Source organism: Platichthys flesus, chromosome 6 (genome assembly GCF_949316205.1).
Source record: "Platichthys flesus chromosome 6, fPlaFle2.1, whole genome shotgun sequence".
NCBI lineage: Eukaryota > Metazoa > Chordata > Actinopteri > Pleuronectiformes > Pleuronectidae > Platichthys > Platichthys flesus.
The window spans coordinates 9,052,063-9,071,786 of NC_084950.1; the positions used below are offsets into that span (position 1 = coordinate 9,052,063).

Sequence of the window (19,724 nt, forward strand, 5' to 3'; positions counted from 1 at the left end):
AACGACTTTGGCTGTTACATGTGTGTCTCTGCTTCCGGATTGGAAAACCCGTCTTTCTTTTTAATGAATGTTTAAATTCAGCCGCTGACACACGGGCAGGAGAGCAGCTGGTTCATTACTTCTTCATGGCCCTGTGTCGTTATTGCAAGCGTGTCTCCCTTCACTCTGGGTTGCCAGCGGTGAATCTTACCCCTGATATCCAGTTGCCAAAAAGCCTCCAAGACACTGTTCTCTCCAGCCTCCAATACGGCGACACCCACCTTCCCCTTTTAAAGTTTAAACGGACACAGACGGAGGAGGTGAGAAGGAGAAACGAGGACAACCAGCAGCAGCCTCCCTCTGAAACACTCTGTACACAGGCCGGTTACTGGTTTCATGGGTGAAGATAGATAGATGCTGAATTCACTTTGCCTCGCGCGCTTCACGCTTTGCATTATAAATAGCGCATATGTGCGAAAGTAAACGTGTGAATTTTAAAGAGTTCGGAGCTTTTTATCTCGTCGTTCACACCTTTGTCACATGTTTTCTGCTAAGTCTGGTTTTCATGTATTTCATTTCTCCCTAAGCCCTGTAGCTTGTATTAATTAGCTGCCATGTACAGAACGCTGCTGCCGACTAACTGAGCTTGGCAACGAGAAATTCTAGAATAATTAAAACGGCACCAAGTAGGATGGCACGAGGCAGAGCGCACACGTCTGCCAAGGCCCAGCCGTCACATTCAATTCAACCAAGCTGCACCAAATTTCACACACTTATGAGTTTTTCAAATGTCGGACTTTTTTTAGAAAATCAAGATCCAGGAAATATTCCCGGGGAAACTGGTGAAAATGTCAAAAGGCGACCTTCTGCAAAATGTGATAATGCTTCTTTGTCCAGATCCAAAATTGAATGGCCCATTTTACATCCTTCCAGGCAGTCTCATGGAAATCAGTTCAATAGTTTTTGTCTGATAATACTACCTTTTACTAAAAGTACAAAATAAATAGACAAAACTTTAAGGTGAAAGTAAAAGTACCACATTAACTTTTCTGCTGGATGGAAGGATGGAGTTTCTCTGGTCACATCCGAACTTATTGAGCAAAGTGTTTTTATAGAACTTTGAAATATCCAGAAATGAACTGATTTGATTGTACACATGTTGGACTTTACTTTGAAAAAACTCTTAATCTATACACTGAATATGTTTGATAATCACTACATTGATAATTTGAGAGGTCCTGAACACAGGCATATCAGTTTCACTCTGAACTTATTGAGCAAAGTGTTTTTACAGTACCTTGAAGTATCCTGAAATGATATATTCCACAGTTGAAATGTTGGACTTTACTTTGAAAATTATCCAACTCTATACTGTAAAAATGTTTGATATTCATTATGTTGGTAGAGGTCCTGAACACAGGCATATCAGTGTCACTCTGAACTTAAGTGTTTTTAGAGAACTTTGAAATATCCAGAAATGTCCTGATTTGATTGTATGTCAATAGTTTATTTTGAAAACTGGACGTAGGCCCACGTCTTCTTCCTCTATATTGCAGTAAAGTTTTTCTATAATTTAATAAATGCAACAAACTATAGTTTATATATATATTGTATAACTATATATATATATATATATAACACTAAACCTGTGTTATCAAATATGTTTTGCAGCTCCAGACAGATTTACTTTGGGGGAAGAGGGGGCAAAAGGGCTTTTTTGATAGTAAAGGTTGCCTACCCCTGCCCTAATGCAACAGTCTACTACATCATTACGGCCGGGTTCTGGTGGTGACCTTTTCTGAATGATTCTCATCATTTCTTCTCCAGTGATGCTGCTGCAGGTTCATTCTCTGCTGTTCCTGAAGGAGGCGGGGTCTAATGTTACCTGCCTGCTCTGATTGGAGCAGTCAACCGATTTGCCTCCAATTATTGTGAACATGAAACAATGCTTTAAAAAGATGTGTTGGAGTTTAAAGTACAGATGTAGCGCAGTAAAAGTACCTGAAAAATGAATCTACTTAGGTAGAGATACGTAAAGAAAAGTGCACCAAGTAAATGACAAAAGCATCCCATCAATGAATCCTGTTGAAAAACCCTCATCGTCCAACCCTGACAACCAACCGGTAACAAACCGGGCCTAATAAACTCGATAGATGCAAGATCACAAACTGGGAAAGACACTAGTGGGGCAGTAAATGTACTGATGAAAGATTGTTGGTGCATGTCCATGGTTTAAAATCCCCAGTGACGATCATGAGTGTGTGTTGAGCCGTTTATTCATCAGCCGGTTTTAGTCCCATCAGCTGGACTCTGAAGTTTCTGTCCCAAGGCTCCAGCGGCTCGGACGCTATCTGAGCCGAGTCTGATGCTGGAGGATTAAAGCAGCAGACTGTCGGCTCAGAAAACAGGTTGAGAAACACTGGCAGAGTAGAAGCACTGGGGGGGGCGTGTCCCCAGGGGGGCCTCCAAAGGAGTCACACCCTCCATTACTACCCCCCCACACATACATAGCTGTGATCACTCGCGGCCTCCAGCTTCCTGCCATCACGCTCTCTTCTCCCTCGGTTTACAGAGCGTGAACAAGGAAACACTCGTCCTCCTGCTCAGACTCCGTCACCTTCTCCTCACAGACCATTTAAACGTGCTCAGCCACGTTAACAGCAGCTTCTCCGAGTAGGACACCACTGAAGCCTTGGCCAAAAGGGTGACATCTCAGAACAGCCTGGCAGAAGCTGGAGCTACTGACTCAATGTTGCCCCCTATTGATGCAGAATCAGTCCGACCCTTTAACAAAGAGTGGCTGGAGAAAAATAAGAAAATCCAATAAATTTCAGACAAAGACAAAAACCTTGTATTTGGATTTTTTTTATTCACGCCCCGTCTCCTCTGTAGTTCTACTGCAGCTTTATTCCATCATCAGTAAAACAGAGACCTCACCTTCATATATTACCTATGAACAAACAAAATAAAAAAATGACAGCCCTACAACAGATATCAAATAAAAAGACAAAAAGCAAAAGACATTTATACAGAGAGTCAGACGCCTACTGAGGCGGCAGGGGAGAGATGGGACGAGGTCATGGACGACAGGGGAAAGTGCAAATCATGATGCAGCGAAGTGTTTTCTGACTGACATGTCAACTTAAGCCGGGGGGGGGGAAACTATGTGGCAGAACAGATATCGGGACCGAAGGAAGAGGAGGAGCAGCAGAGCTCCTGTGGAAAATGAAGATGAGCGGTTACGGCAACAGGGGGAAGATTAGTGGTTCAGTACAAAGGGTGACACAGGTTTGTCTGTGAGAAACATCCGGCCTCAGCGTTCGAACAAAGATGATGATGATGAAATCCTTCACAGCTCACACACACACTTACACAAGGCTCAGAGAAGGGTCCGGACTATTCTCTGAGCCTTGTCAAAGTTGCCTGAGCTGCAACAGTCTCAGAAGAATAAGCACAGTGGAGCTGAAGGTAAAAAAAAAAGAAATGCAGCTGATTCAAAGAAAACCTCTTCCTCCTGTGTGGCATTTAATCGAACACATTTCCAAAAGGTCAGTTCACCCAAATTACACCGAGCTGAATTCTAGTGGAATGTAGCCATGCAGAGAAATCCATCTCTCACACTTGAACATTGAAAAAAAAAAAACACATTTGTTAAGAATTCAACAGCTTCGTCCCCGTCTGACTGACGCAGAGTCTCAAACATAGCAGCTGTTCTATACACCTCTGTGTAGTGACTCTAATAAAACAATCATGTGCACAATGAAAGAAGCAGGAAGTGTTAGAGCTACACACACTCACCCTTTTACTGAAGAGACATGTTGACAAATTCACATTTGAAATCAACTTTTTCCCAAAAATTCCAGGTTTGCCCCTAAAGACTTGTCACATATTGTTCAGCTGTGAGAAACTTCTCATAATTATCTATATGCAATGCATTGTGGTCCATTAGTGTATGTCCACAGCTAACAAAAGTATTTTTTTCTAGCTTATATACGGTTTGCTTGGAGAACACTTGATTTGGTCAACGCTTCAGCAGAAACACTAAAGATGAACAGACACAGAATTAGTACTTTTCTGCAGACTAGGTTGTGTAACGTTTGTTGACATTTCAAACTGCACTGAGCAACAACATTTTTATTCCTTTCGTCGCCATTATTTGGGGATTTGAAAAGATTATAATAGTGTTGCTGTGATCAAAAGAAATTAAGTTCATCAATTGACATCTGCTAATAAGCAAAAAACAGTCAAATCTTCTGCTGTTTCCGCTTCTCAAATAACAATTTGCTTTACTCTGTTAAAAAACTCCCCTCAGGCTCCAGAGAAATGAATTTCCTAACACTCAAAAGTGTCTGTACAGGAAAACAAGACTTTCTATTGCAAGTTGGGTGAACTTCTCCTTTACTTTGACTAAACAGGAAGTTTATTTTCTTCTACAATGATCTGACAAACCGCTCGACACAGACAAACACAATGATCCATGATGCCAAACAAAACTATGAGTGGTCCCTTATGGTGTTGACACAACCCCCATACAAAATTAAGAGAAACTCAAGTATTCACATCATCATTCTCTGCACACGCACACAGATTTATCTGAATTGTGGTATATATGAGGTATAGGACAGGAAAAGAAGAGGGAGGGGGGGGCAAGGTTGTTGAACTATCTACAAGGAAACAACCAGAGGACAGAAGGTAAACAGTCGTCTGATATGATTCATGGTCACATTGTCGTCGTGTGGGGCCCGACCTGGGACTCCGGCAGCTTTAAGAGCCGTAGCTCGGGTCTCCTGGCCGCTGAGATGGAGAGACCACACATTCTCTTTGCTGCATTCGAGTCTGTCGGGTAAAATTAAAAAAAAAAAAAAAAAAACTACTGCAGTCAACAGTATATCTATAAGTACAAAAAGAACAAACTGCTGTGATGTGTGACTTCACTGCCGTACATAAAATAAACAAATTAAACTTGCATACAACAAATAAAGCTCTGTAAATTTTGCTCTGATGTGGCACAAGTCTCACACCCCCCCCACCCACCCACCCCCCAACTAATCATTTGGGATATTTACATTCAGTAGTTCAGTCCAGGATGGAGCGAAGGTAGAAAAGGTTCTTACAAAGCAGAACTAAATGAGATTTCATGTTCGATGATGGAGATGAACAGATACCAGCTCGTATCCGACGACTGACTCAGTCCTGCTCGTATCAGAGCAGCTGCAAGTTCACCAGGGTGTTAGCTGCTCTCAGAGATGTCCACAGTAACAAGCGGTCGCCTGCCCCCTGCTGTGCAGTCAGTCCTGTTACAGTGGACCCTCCCTCTCCGAGCTGTAGTGTTCGTTGTTCTTGACAAAACGGAGAGACCCCAGACCCAGTCTGCCGCCCCAGCGTGGGACTGGTTCTTGGTCCAAGGAGTCTGCTGGGTTTGTTTTTTTCCTTTGTATTGCCTCGTTTGGTGTGGACGGCTCTTAGCGCAGTTTGAGCTTGAAGGCGGAGATCTCCATGGGGTCGAGGCTGATGACGGAGTCGTTGGCCAGAGGCGTGCCGGAGTGCATCAGGGTCAGGGACATGGGCTGGAGCAGCTGCAGGTCCAGGTTCTTGAACAGTCCCGATACACTCAGCTGCACAGGGAGAGAGAGAAGGGAAGGAAAACCAAGAGAGCTTGAGAATAGACATCGAAATAAAACTGTTTAGAAATACTGCGTATACTAAAGTTTTGGCAACAAAACCTCCTTAAAGCATCAACAAAAAAAATACACGTTATCCTAAAACAGCACCTGTGAGTATTCCATTATTAAAATCACTATTAAGCTATTACATCCATCATTATTATTGGTGCATTAACATTAGAGCTGCTCTTTAATGTTGAACAAATTAATACAGTTTGAGTCAGTAAATCATATTTAATTAACTCGTGAAATGTTTAGTTAGGAAAAGGGACATTTACTTAAATTTGTGTACAATCAAACATATTGCTTGTTTATTATTTTAGAGTGTGTGTATGTGTGTGTGTGAGTGTGTTAGTACTCCGACCTGTCCTTGAGTGGTGGTGCAGTTAAAGCCCAGATTCTGAGCCTCAAGGCCACAGTCCAGCGCCAGACGGTGAAGAATCAAGGCCGCGTATGGAGACGGAGAGTGGGGGTCCTCCTGTTCACACACAAAAGTAAGTGGAAACCGGTCATTCACAATGGTTGATGGGATGCATCGATTGTTCACTCTTTGTATACTGGTTGGTCTGCCCCTCACCTGGCTCTGGATGCTGCGCAGGTTCAACAGGTGGAAGTCGCAGGGCAGGAGGGACTTGAGAGGGGTGAAGGTCTGCAGAGGAGGGATGCCGCGTCTTTTGGGCAGGACAGGCAGCGCCAGCACCTCGTGGTTCAGGATGGCGTTGGTTATGTGACTGAGTATAGACGGGAAGCTGGTTGTTGCACTGTCAATCATCTGGAGAGGGAAAGTCATGGGTCAAACCCAAGGTGGTAAAGACATCAATGACTCTAGAAGCTTTACAGCCTGTTCACCATGAGGAATAGGAGGTGTGTTCCTAATTCTAGTCCACAAACAGCAGCACTAATCAATCTCTATGGGGTCTGTTCCAGCTCGGGCTCTATGTTGTCATATTTTAAATTAAGAGTATTGCCAACCCGATGCTTGATGTTTGTGGCGAGTCACAGGAACTTTCATCCCATCAGCAGTTTTATCAACTGCGTTATAAACCTGCAGCCAGTGACTCCCGTTCTCTGCCGATGTGTATTCATTAACTTGATAAATTATATCATTTGATTCCGTCAATGGCACTTGTCGTACAAGACGGAGCACTTTTTCTACGGCTATAAGAAGGAGGGAGGTAAAATATAGGAGCTGGATCTACGGTGCACACTATGACACAGGCTACCAAGCATCCCCACTGTTGCCACGGCATTGTTACCTCTTGAAATCCATCAATCAAAAATTTGGAGAGGAAAGAACTAAGCAAGGATGAGAATCTGGCAAAGAAACCTTCATACTGGAGGAAATGAAGTGGAAAAAGAAGAAAAGTGAAAACAAAATTAGAGAGTGGTGAGGATAAGACAGATGGGGTGGTAATGAGTACTGGAATGAAAAGATACAAAAACAGGAGTTCATAAACAAAGAATGAAGGACAAAACTCTTTTGTTACACAACCTTGACAAAAGAGAATAATTCAGGACCGCAGAGTTGGACTCTTGCCCAGCTTCAACAAGCGCCTCTGCTGTCGATCTCACTGACCTGGTTGCCCATTGATCTCCTCTCCAGCAGCAGTCGGAAGTGGTTGACGGTCTTCTTGTTGTCCTTCAGGCCCTGGCCGAGTCCACGATTATCATCCTGCATCAAGCGCCGGTCCATTATCACTTCAAGCTGGCCTGAGGGAGGAGAGGGAGGAGGGGAGACAACTTTTACACAAAAGCATTATAGAAAAAGTATTGAACTTGACGCCCCTATCATTCAGGCATAATGATAAAAGGATTAGTTCAGTACACAAACGTGTGGATGGGAATTGCTTTGCTTTCTGAAAACCTCTCGAGGGAAAGATAATTGCCTCAATACTATTCCATAAAAAAGGCAGAAGACCATAAAGACAACCAGGGTGAATTTCCGAAACATCTTTCATAAAAAAAAAAATGTAATAAAATCGAGAAATGACATAACATCAAATAAAATGCAACAAGATACGCACCGCTCTCCAAGCTGCTGACGCCCAGAGACTGAGCCGTGTGCAGTGTGAGGCGGTGGTGGCTGTCCTGGATGTACGCCTGGCTAGGCATGGGATAAAAGTTGGCCTGCAAGGGAAGCTTCAGATGGTGGCGACGAGGTTGCATCTACAAGCGGTGATCAAACGCAAATCAAGGATACGTACTTATATTGGGAGTGAATAATAAAAGAAATGCAAGTAACACTTCTATACTGAGCAGAGTGGGACCCACCTGGAAGCCGTTGAGGTCTGTGTAGAAGACCTCTCCACTCTGGATGTCGGTAACCAGGCGCATGGCGAGCTCCTTATTGGTCTGATCTCTGATGTCCACCGTAGTGGTGAAGTCTACAGACAAACCATCCACCCCTGAAAACATAAAACACTAAGTATTCAGAACTCAAATGGACACTCTGAGAGTAAATGCCTTTGACAAAAGTTAGAGCAATGTTTCCTATCAATTCTTTGGCTGCTGGTGGAGTTAACCTATGGTAAACTTTGTCCTGCAATATTTGCAATTTATCTGGGAAATTGAATGTGTTCCTTCCTGACCCATAATGCATCCTAGCCCTAAGTTTCATGTATATCCAAGTAGTTTTTCTGAAATTCTGCTGTAAAGTAAATTTAAAGATGAGCAGATGTTCAAATATTGGACAAATGCAAAGAAAAGAAAAAAGCAGCAACACTGTCAGATGACAGGGGAAAAGTCCCTAATTGAATAATAAACGCTCATTTAGTTAAACATATTGTTGAATTGTACCATCTGGTGCCTTAACTGAACATTAAAAAGCTTTGGGGGGAAAAAAGCCATTTGAAGTGATTCCAAACTGCAGTTCTGTTCGTTTATTACCTGGCACATTGTGGATGCGAACGGTCTGCTGGAAGTGCTGGTAGTGTGCCACCACCTCGGAGAAGAGGGGCCCCTCCACAACGCGCACCACAGGTGATTCCTTCTGGTGGTAGGGCTGAAAGCAGGACGACAGAAAGAGGAATCGCAAGCTGAATGAGTAATACAATTTGATTCAAGCAACCATTGAGTAGAAGGAGCCCCCCCAGCAGAATGACTAATAAGATACGAGCAGAGGAACAAATCCCCTGCACTCCTGCATATTGTGTTGTCTCAAAAATCAAGGTGATGAGGCAGCACCGCCTCTCAGCCCTGAGCTCGCCCAGCTTGATAAAATGACAATCCACAAGGGAGGCTTTTTATCAAAGACTTGTGAGAACTAAACATCTGAGAGAATACCTTGGCTTTTCCGTCAGGTAGAAAGAGGTACGCTCCACTTTTGTCTTTGGAGGGGCGAGTGCCGTAAACCATGAACTGCATCTGAACCTTCACTCCCTGGGGATCATCTTTATGCTTGATGCTCTGCAGATGAAAAAGCCACACAGAGGAAGAGAGAGCGCAGAGTGAAAAAAAGACAGAATTACAAAAGAGATGAAATTATTTGAGGAGCAACAAGAGATGACGTTTTCACTCTGATCAAACAAACTCCCGTTGTTTTTTTCTCTTCTACCAAATGGAAGTTAACACAGGAGAGCAAGTCCTTAACTCCGATGAAAGGTCAACAGAAAACAGGACACACAAACCTCCAGCAGACCCGTGGTGCCAGAGAAGCCAAGTGTGAGAGCCTGACTGCTGATGTAGAAGGTTTGAGGGTCAGCCTGCTGAGAGCGGACAGGAAGCGAGTCCGTGCCCCGAGCACTGACCCCCCCTCCAGACAGCCTGAGCAGCGTGTCGGAGCGGAGAGTCATGGGCGAGTCCGGAGAGTCGTAAAGATGGAAAACAGCCAGACCCAGAGGCGGCAGGCGAACCATGAACGATGCCTGCACAAAAAGGGATGGAAGAACGACAGGATGAGTTTAAAAAGATCCCAGCGGCGAAATTTTCAGCTGGAGTTTTATAGCTGTGGCTTCGTTCTCCTTGTTAATCAGTTCGGGGAGTGTTGACCACGAGGCATTCACTAAAAGTTTAAAGCAATTAAACATTAGCGACAGTGTGTTGTAATTAAAATATGATGAGATGAGACTGTCTTCTCCGTCTTCTCATTCAAATTCATTAGTTTCCGTGAAGAGCTGGAAGTCCTGCCGGTTTCTTTATTACCACATTTCCTCAAATAGTGATCAGGTTCTTTATTTACCTCAGGTGCAGGAGTTCACAGGTCTTTGAGGCAGGATAATTTTAGAGAGAGGTTTTAACTACCAATTCCTCATGGTTAAGTATAATTGGTTACATTTCACGGGAAGCCCTGTTAATAGACTGATGTATAGATCACTGTTTTGCCCCTTTAAGAGCTAGAATTGACCATTATAAATTTTGGTGAGCAGGCAGGAGTGAGTAGCTGACTCATAGTTGCAGCTAATACCGTCAGAGAAATGTTTAACTGTCGATTAGTTTAAAACACTTAGATGACAAGAAAAAACTAAAACTGTGTTTATCTCCAATATTTAGAAAGGAAGCTTCAAACATTAAGAATTCTGAACAGAGGTTGGTGTATTCACTCTGCAGTCAGAGCTGTGGTCAAGACATCGATAGACTTTGTTTTTTCTCTACATGAAAACCACTTCATTGTTTGCAGCCAGAGCCCAACAAAACTGATCACCATGTGTGGCTGCAGGGGGCGCTGTTGCTCAGTAAACATTACTCAATGTTGTTTTAAGCACATAACAATAAAGACTTTGTACAAAATGTTTGGTGAGGGGAACTTCCTGCATGTTGGTTTGTTTGATGTGCTCTTTTTAAACAATTAAAATACATTAACTATAATGGCATGGTCATATTAGACTCAAACTCCAGCAGTGCCATCAATTGTGTGTCTTACCTCAAATACCTCTGCACTCATTTGACTGGCAGAGCTCCACTGAGCACTCAGCTGCACGGGGAGCGTCTGGCCATCCTCCGTTAGCACCCGCACCCTGACCGTGTTGACCAACACAGTCACCACACACAGCCTCTCATGCTCCACAGGGTTGAACAGAACCATGTACCTGCCAGAGAAAAGGCAAAAATAAATCATGAGCTCAGGATGGTGGGAAAGAGGAGGAGGTGGACGAGATGAGAGATGCATTGGGATGTAGATGATACCTCGGCCCTGCTGGGTCCAGCTCGATTAAAGTGCGCTGAGGAAGAGAGTCTTGAGTAGCACGCCGATCATCCTACAGAACAAAAAATATATAACTCAGGGAACGGACTATAATCTCAATAGAAGGGACAAAGGAGCCGTTTTTTAAAACGGCATTATACCACAGAGGACGAATCGGATCATGTTTCCTCTTACCGTCTCCAGGAAGGGCTCGGTCTGGTAAAAGCGATAAAACTCTTTGTTCTTCATGACCAGGAAATGAGCAGCATTAGTGATTACCCTCTTCAGACCAATGAGCGACCGCAGTAATCTAGGGAGGAGAAGGAGGAATCAATGGCTTACTGCAGCCGTCACAGCAGATGGCTTTTCAATACCTTTCCTTCAAAGTATTGAGCAGGAAAGTTTTAAATGGCCACAGAGGCAGATGATTAAAAAGTTGATGCAGTCTTTCATATAAATTAAACTCTAAAACAATTCAATGCCTCCAATCCATACTGTAATTTAACTTTAAAAGCCAGATCCTTACTTGGTGCCGTAGTCAACGACAACATTTTCTTTCGCGGTGCCAGTGATGGCATCGTGATGCTGGAAGAGAGCAACAGACTGCCTGGCGTCAACCAGCAGGGCATAGTCTGAAACTGGGTAGCGTCCCTCCATGCCCACATGTCGAGCATTCGCAACTGCCAGACTGTAAAGGATCTCGGCCCCCCTGAAGGACAATGACAAACAGTTAGCACGGAGACGATCTTTAAAGAAAGACGTGGTGGCTTCCATTATAAAAAGTTGTGTGGACATTATAGCGTCCTTTTCTCGAGCCCACATAAAATGCAACAGTACAAGAGCACTGCAAATGATTTGTGTCAATCATTAGCAATGTGCCATTAATCTGTCCTACCTGAGGTGCGACTCAATCACCCGGTCCAGGCTCTTGTAAAAGGGACGAGAGGTGAAATAGCCGGTCCAGTAATGATCTTCACGGTCTGCATAGGCAAAGAAATCTCCACTTAGCACCGGGAAGTCTGGAGGTCTGGATCCCTGGGCCACTCCCTGTGCTTTGTATACAGCATTAAAATATTCTGAGAGCGTCCCAAACTGAGCCTGGTGACAGATGACATGTTGGGGAAAAAGGCAAAAAAACACAAAGACTTTACTGAAACACAGCTGAACAGAAGAAATAAACAGCTCTCATTATTATTCATGCACCTTCCCTCCTGCATCGGATCTTCTAACTCTGAGTCGTGACAGCTTCTTTTCTACTGTCAGCAACTTAAAATACCACTGCATGATTCATTATCACAAGAAAGCTTGTTCGCGGAGATACTCCGAGCACCACATGCTGACATGCATGAGAACAATGAGAATACACAGAAATATTTGAAAGCACAATTTGTGACAGTTGACAAATTATCCTCTTACCTGTACGTGCAGCTCCGGGTGAGAATTCATGTAGTCAAACAGCTTCTGGTAGTTGGTGAACTGCTGATCCCACTCCAAGGCCTTGTCGTAGCGGAAGTCATCTCCCAGCGGGACCAGGAGCACTTTGCTGCGGTAGAGTTTGGACTTTTTACGGTACTGATCCAGGAGCAGATTTGCCCTGAATGAGAAAGAGAGGGTTTATAAAAAAAGAAAAAGAAAATGAATTATCTCTTGGCATCCAAACTGCCCTGCTTTGTTTGTAAAAGCCATTCTTCAAGGAAATCCAGCTGACACTGGAAGGAGGAGCATCAAATTAGCCCTCGGGTGTTTTAGCATCAGCCACTGAAATATGTACTGGGGGAAGTATTTTAGCTCAATGTGACTGTGATAGTATCTGCAGTGTCTGTGTCTCTCTCCCTCAGTTCATCTGCCCTCTCTGGCTGTTGTCCCTGGCACGAGTTCAAGTTTAGTTTATTTGTCGGGGAGCAGTTCAGAAAAGACAGCGCGCCAACAGCGGCGAACAAACTGCTGTGAGCAGCTGGAGACACATTTCACATAAACATGTAACAAACAAAGGACTAATTGAGATGAATGTGTCTTTTAGTTGGAAAAATAAACTGGACTTGTGGAGAACTATGCAATGGAGACTCTCAATCCCAAACATGTTTTATGCTTTTGTATGTCTTGATATTTCATCTGACAACTTTGACACTTGGGCTGTAGCTGACAATGATATTTATTCATGATTTTTTTCTAAGTTAACTGATTCATTATTTGATCTATGACACCTTAGTTCCTTGCTCCATATCATGTGATTGGGATCTTGAGTTACATAAATAATGAACAATCTACATCGAACAGAAGACCTCTTTCAAGAATTTTTCTGTTTCATACATGACACAGAAAAGCTACAGTTCATGACCTCTGAGAAGATGGAACATGAGATTTTTCTAATGTTCCCCCCCCTTACATTCCTCACCTCTCTGCTAGGTTGGCCTCCACCACAGGTTTTGGTGGCACCTTCCAGGGGCAGTTTATCCGACCACCCGGTAACCTCTTGAAATCAAACTGGCAGCAGATCTTGGGATCTGGGCCGCAGGTGTGAGGCACATCGTAGCTGTAGAACGGCATCATGTGGCAAAACATGTCTGTGCCCGATCCAGTGTCTGTCGAAGCAATAAAGTAAAAACAAACAGTATTAAGACATTTAAATACACAGATAAAGCATGTGCTGCGTAGGGCTGGTATTTATGATTTCATTTAAGCTTGTGCAATGTGCTGAATAAAGCAGCTGAAGTTAATTGACAGTAAAATCAATTCTTTAAAAGAAGTGGCTATCATTATGGATAATATATTCAAGGTATTTTCCATTAAGAAAAAAATGGGCAGTAAATCTTCAGCAGGCATCCCGTTCATTATGAAATGTTAATGAAGATAGCTTCTCTAGAGTCATTACATACTGGTTGTCCTTCTAAAATTTCTCCGTCTTTCAAGGGCCATAACAAGTAGCATGACTCATTCTGCTATGAGCCCAACAAAATTGAGCGCATGAATCAGATGACATTGCTGGCTCCGCTCCACTCACCCCAGGCCTGCCTCCACATAAACTCCAGGCTGCGGGTGGAGGCAAAGTGTTTTTTGATGGAGTAGTGGACTCGCTGAATCAGCATGCTGGTCAGGTTGGCCTTCTTCAGAAGATAGGGCATCGTAGCACTGTGACCAAAGGGGTCTACCGCCCACCCACTGCGCGGGGTTATACCTGCCAGGAGGAGGAGGAAGATGTATAATCAGATAAAAATGAATCTTGCAAATGAAAACATTCAAGGACATACAGAAGATTATTCTTCTTTCACTGTCAGTCTCCTGTGTTTGAATGGCGAAGTACAAATTCTGATGGATCACATACCCAGATTTCTCTCAAGCCACTGATGGCCTTCGATGAGCTGGTCTATCATGGCAAAGTAGTGAACGTTGGCTTCATCCGTCATCACCCAGCCTCCTGTCACAATCTCAAGCTGCCCTTCCTGGATCAGCCTGTGGAAGAGAGAGGATTAAGAAAGCAAGGTAAGGATAATCCAGCCCTAACAGAAAGAGTCACTTTAGCCAGATAAGCTATTTTTAGAGTTTCCACAGTGTGCCAGTAGATACTGGGCATTGTGTAAAAACAAAGTATTAAATGACCATCGAGGACGTCTCAATTAATTCTCAGAGGGGAAATATAAGGTAAAAGTGCTTTGCTTCATTAAGCCGTTTCTCACTTGCGCACAGCCTCCTGCTTTTGTTTGTCTGCAGTCTCCCACCACTTGGAGAAGAACGAAATCTCAGACCAGATGAACTTCCTGCGAGGATCCTCAGCCAACTTCACCACCATGTTGTTTAAAATGTGCTGCGTCTGGTCTGTGAAGTACTTGTCAAAAGTCTTGATCCAACCTAAGAAAATAAATATAAAGTAAAACAATCTGCACAACAAACGGCACACACACTATCCGCTACTGTGACAGTCTAACAACCCCCTACTCCCACTCACAGGCTAGTACAAAGGCAAACAGACAGGGCAGGTACAGAGGATCAGCACTGTGCAAAAAGTACTGCAACAGATCAAAAATAAAACTCATATTTAATTCAGGTAGAGCTGTTCTCCTCAGAAAACTACTTAGCAGAGTGGTACCAAAGAACGTGACCAAAAGTCTCCTTCACTGCAGTTTTAGCATGCAACCGTGTGGAACATCACAGCTTATAAATATCCTGTGAAAGGCTAATATGTTTTATAGAGATCAAGCTTCCACATCATACTCTAGTCACGAAGAATCATAATCGGTGTCATTCACAAGGTGATGTAAAAAAAGATCAAGAGCTCGTATTCATTTGTGCAGGACGGGGCGATTTACTGCAGCACTTTTAACATTCTGGGTGTAACACCTTCACATAATCTATAAACACTGGACCCTGCTGCACAAAAAATACCGGAAGAAAAACTTTGTAGCCAAGTTTGAATCAAATTTAGCTCAGAGTGAGGGTTATGGTTAGGGTTCTCTCTGTTGTTGGGCGAACTGTGCAGGTCTCTACAGCCTGTCAACATATCAATAACTGTCAACTTACAAAGCATGTGGCAGGATGGTGAAAATATTTAATGAAAATTTCAGTCTAAAATCAAATCTGAGCCAACACCACCTATAAATAGCCAAAGTTCTCCGATGCCAATATCTTTGTAATTCCATAGTTTGTAGCCAAGCCGTCAATCATGTCAGCATTATGCTAATAATATGAGTACAAATGATTTCTACACCCCTGTCACGAGGCTCCATCACAGGTTTGGCTTCACAGACTGGATTGTCTCATCTATACCAACAAGGCACTATTTTTAATCTCTTGTGTAAAAAACGCTTAAGGCTGTTACTTCACAAACCATCTGATCAGACAGACATTCAAACAACCACATGAGGCATTTTCAACATCTGGTTTCAGTGTGTGGGTCTAACACCCTTGCAACTCACCTGGATCATTGTGGGAGTGAGGGACTACAAAGACTTGAAGAGGCTCCTTGTCCCACTCATCAGGCTCATAAGTTATTTCGAAACCCTGCTTCCATACACCACCGTCTGGGTTATCAAACTTCACGATTGAGTAAACATCCAGCATCTATGATGAAACATAAAATTATAATTTGCTCACTTATAGGAGCGCAAAAACAAGCATGAAGTAACTGACCAACAAAACATGTTTCATGTATTATTTTTCTAACACATCAGTTGTGTTTTTACAGACGCAATGATGAAATTGCAAAGGGCACACAGGGAGAGATAATAAAACTGGGTGACGTGCAGGATTTAGTACGTATACAACTAACCAAACCTGATGAAATAGTTATAATTATGACATCATGGAGTTACAATAAATTGAATTTGTGTTTTAGGAGACATTCGTATGCAGGTTCATTTCTACGAATGTATATGTATGGGAGAGAAGAGAGAAAGAAATTATAAAAATAAAGAAGAACTATAATGAATATATAAATGCTTTCTCATAATTGATTCTTTCAAATGCCATGTTTCCTAATATGGGCGGGCCTGACAGGGCTGGAGAGCTGTCGATTCAGATAATGAAGGGGTGGCGTCACCTTTGGTAAGGGGGATGTTATCAGTGCGAGGTGGTGTCTGTTTTTATGGATGTGTACTTGTTTGTGTCACATGAATGAGTATTATTGATAAACTGGATCCTGCAAGTGTGGAGCGAATGCATTAATCTTTCTGCAGAGACGTTTTCAGATAGTAGAAGGTGCCACTGCACTCTTGAAAAAAATTTGTCTTAAGGTAGGTAAAGTGACCAGAATGGATTGTTTTCATGTCAGTAGCCGGTCGAGGATTCAGTGATCAATGCATGTGTGATGATTGTCAAGACTGTTTAATGGTCAAGTGTGTGCAGATGCAATGCACACATCATGTGAGTCCCATATTGGGTAGATTATATTGGTTGAAATGAATATGTGTTGCAGTTTGGAGTTGAAGGACATAGATAAACTACAGATGTGCATCCGGAAACATATACAGTTTGGCCATTTAACATTTCATCTGAAGGGGAAATCTAGTAGAGCACCTGAACGTCGGCTTGAGCACCGCTGTCTCCAGCTATTTGGCAATCCTGGGGTTTGACAGCGAGGAAAGTGGGGCGACCATCAAATGGCAGTACCCAGGAGCCATTGGCACTTCTGAATGGCAGGTGGCCGCTGGGAGACACAGCTCCTGTGTCTGTGAGCTCCATTACAGAGTCTTTTATGTGGCTGATGATTTGGTGGTTTTCCTCCAGGAGCTGCTCCAGCTGCTCTATCCGGTTCTGGAGAACTGAGATTTGGCTCTAAAACAGACAAAAATAATAACTCACGCAGCTGTGAAACATAATAAAACATCTGCTGATACAACCCTACATATGTCTCTGTTACATTGAACTGAGCTAAGTTTAAAGACTTGAAATGATATCATCAGTAATGAAAGATTCTATGAAGATAGCACGTGACCATAATCATAAGTGAAAATTTAAAAAAAATATGATGCAGATCATGGTTTGTTACAACAAAACATGTAAAAAGAAGAGCTACAGACTTTAACTGCAGAAAAAGGATTTATCACAATATATGAACCTCAACAACAGCAATTATTCTTACCCTTGGGAAATTCCCTGCATTCTGTCGCCTTGCAGGGTCATGTTGGACTCGATCCAACATTAGATACAGAGAGAATACAGCCACACAGAATATGGCCCCTCCACACACTGTCACCTGTTTCCTCAGTTTCATCCTCCTCTGGAGCTGTCTTGTTTCCGGGAGTTAAATTTGAAAAATAACCTTGACTTGGGTGTTTTGTTCCACCAGAGGGGAAAAAAGCCCTTGGAATTGTGTTCCAGCAATCTTTCACCGTGCAAAATATATGACGGAAAGTAACCAGCTACAACGGTATTAATGGTTCAGTTCCACTCCTGCGATGCCTCCAGACACCACTCAACATACTGGAGACCAAAGCGAAGGGGGCTAAAGCATTGGGAGAAGTGGACAAGGATACTTAATCAGCAATAGCTGGCAAAAAGTATCAGCTTTGGCCAAACCACAGCCACCGGTGGGTTCCTTCAAAGTAGCCCTTGTGCTCAACCATCCAAAACCGATGCGATTGCAGGAAAAGGAAAAAAAACAAGTGCCACACAGAGGGGGCTTAAACAGGGAGCTTAGTGTCCCTGCAGCATGATGTGCATCTCTGTGGGCCTGCTCTCCTGGTCCAGTCCCCACTCCCACAGCAGACTAATCCTCCAGTACAGCCAGAGTCCCCCTTGGCTCAGTTGGCCTCCAGTGCCATACAGTTTGTCCACTATGCTGGAACAGTGCAAAGGAACAGGCAGAGAAAAAAGAGCCAACTTGACTCAGAGCAGCAGCTTTTGGTAATCAAGCTTCAACTCTGCCCCCGAAGCAGCTCCAGGAAAATGAGACAAATGTCTCAGTAGCATAGAAATTGCATATCTACAGTGGCAGCATGAGTTGGCGTCTGTCCTTGATCAAGCGTGCCAAGTTGAGATCACATGGGAGGGTCTTCTTCAGCTGTTAGAAAAGAAAATGTAGATTAATGGAGCATGCAGAGCAAACGTATTCTGGCTTTCAATAGCAGGCCTGACAGGAAGCGAGGTTCGAGCTGTGGAGGACAAGCCAGAGATATCTATTCGGATCTGACCAGTGCAGTCAACATAAGAGGAGGCACCAGGCTTAGCAGAGTGGTCTGAGCATTCCTCACAGCACCAACAAGGTGTTCCCTCTTCCCCTGTGTGCAAAGCCAACCCAGTCTCTAATCGGCTCACTTGTCAGGCTGGGACGATCCTCAGCATTACCACATGGAGTTAGGGATAATAACCTGGCACTTGCCTTTGCTTTGTCTGACTGTAAAAGAGCCTCAATGTCAACAGGAGGACAATTCTTGCTCAGATCACCTGGCCATGGTTAGGAATCCATCCAGCATTAACAGGCTTCAGGTGCTTTACAGGAGATCACCTCCACAGCCATAAATTCACGTGACAAAATTACACACAACTGATGTCAAGTTTTTCACGTAAAGGCTCGTTTGCATCAAGTGAAAACCACCATGACAGTACCCCCGATCCCTCAAGTAAACAGTCAACTTGGGGTGAATGACTGACGGGTGAGTGTCCGTGTTTAACTTGACTTGGAGTCAGCTAATGCTGGGCAGCTAGCCAGGCGACCGCTGCGGTGCTGCAAACTTAAAGAGTACTGAAATACCCGCATTAGGCTTCACCCAAAGTCAGCTCACACACAAGACAGCTGGTTTAGGCATCTGGCTAATCATCCCATTAGCCACGTTAAGCGAGGGTACACAACTTTACCCTAATCCCAGTTACTACAGATGTCAGGAATATGCTGCTAAGAACAAGCTAGCGCTAGCAACCAGATGTGGCACCGAGGAACCGCATCGGCTCGCCTGGTTTACGAGCTACAATCGAGAGAGCGGTGCTAGTGAGTGAAGGTTAACATCGGGAGAGTGCTGCGCCGGTGACTGTGTGTGTGTGTGTGTGTGTATGTGTCACCGCTGTGTGTCCGTGGAAAGCCTCGGCGGAACTGTGACCGACGTTAACAGACGATTGCAAGAACTGGCTTGTCAACATTAAGACGTGGCTGATTTCTCCGGGTAACCGCTGACTTCGCTGCTAAAGCTCGGCGAACACTCACGCTGCGTCTCGGCGAAATGTCTCCGTGTGCGGCAAAAGAGGAAAAACAGGACGTTACCCATCAGAGGAGAGCAATCCGGAAGAGAGCAGTGCCCAGCGGTGTGTGTGTGTGTGTGTTAAGCTCAGGGCTGACAGATCAACTGAACTAGCTGCTAGCGCCACCGCTATGAGCAGCGTGCCGCAAAGCATCATGGGAGGCGAGGAGCTGCGCATCGGTCAGTGATTGGTCCGCGGCCGCAGAGCCTTTTTAAATAAATGCTCCAACCTGTCATTTCTCTGTACGATGAAACACAGTTTATCATCTCGTACACACGGTGTGATCTCAACCAGGC

General features: G+C 43.9%; 1 protein-coding gene across 3 annotated transcripts; it reads right to left on the reverse strand.

Annotated features, from left to right (window-relative positions):
- Positions 1 to 2,828: 2,828 nt before the first annotated feature.
- Positions 2,829 to 19,519, reverse strand: man2a2 (mannosidase, alpha, class 2A, member 2). Of its 3 annotated transcripts, none has more exons than XM_062389511.1 (24): positions 19,451 to 19,519; positions 17,336 to 18,256; positions 16,771 to 17,028; positions 15,672 to 15,816; positions 14,436 to 14,607; positions 14,084 to 14,211; positions 13,763 to 13,936; positions 13,157 to 13,343; positions 12,178 to 12,355; positions 11,657 to 11,859; positions 11,288 to 11,470; positions 10,957 to 11,071; positions 10,764 to 10,834; positions 10,501 to 10,666; positions 9,269 to 9,505; positions 8,925 to 9,047; positions 8,529 to 8,643; positions 7,914 to 8,047; positions 7,667 to 7,808; positions 7,219 to 7,352; positions 6,899 to 6,976; positions 6,220 to 6,414; positions 6,007 to 6,120; positions 2,829 to 5,594 (listed from the first exon to the last, which is right to left on the reverse strand). In XM_062389511.1, exons 2-24 carry the CDS (start codon positions 17,465 to 17,467, stop codon positions 5,442 to 5,444), a joined length of 3,537 nt encoding a protein of 1,178 aa, XP_062245495.1. In that variant the 5' UTR covers positions 17,468 to 18,256; positions 19,451 to 19,519; the 3' UTR covers positions 2,829 to 5,441. The 3 variants fall into 3 exon arrangements, with proteins under 3 accessions (XP_062245495.1, XP_062245494.1, XP_062245496.1); XM_062389510.1 differs by having other exon boundaries at positions 19,394 to 19,514; XM_062389512.1 differs by lacking the exon at positions 6,899 to 6,976 and having other exon boundaries at positions 19,394 to 19,514.
- Between the last annotated feature and the right edge of the window lie 205 nt (positions 19,520 to 19,724).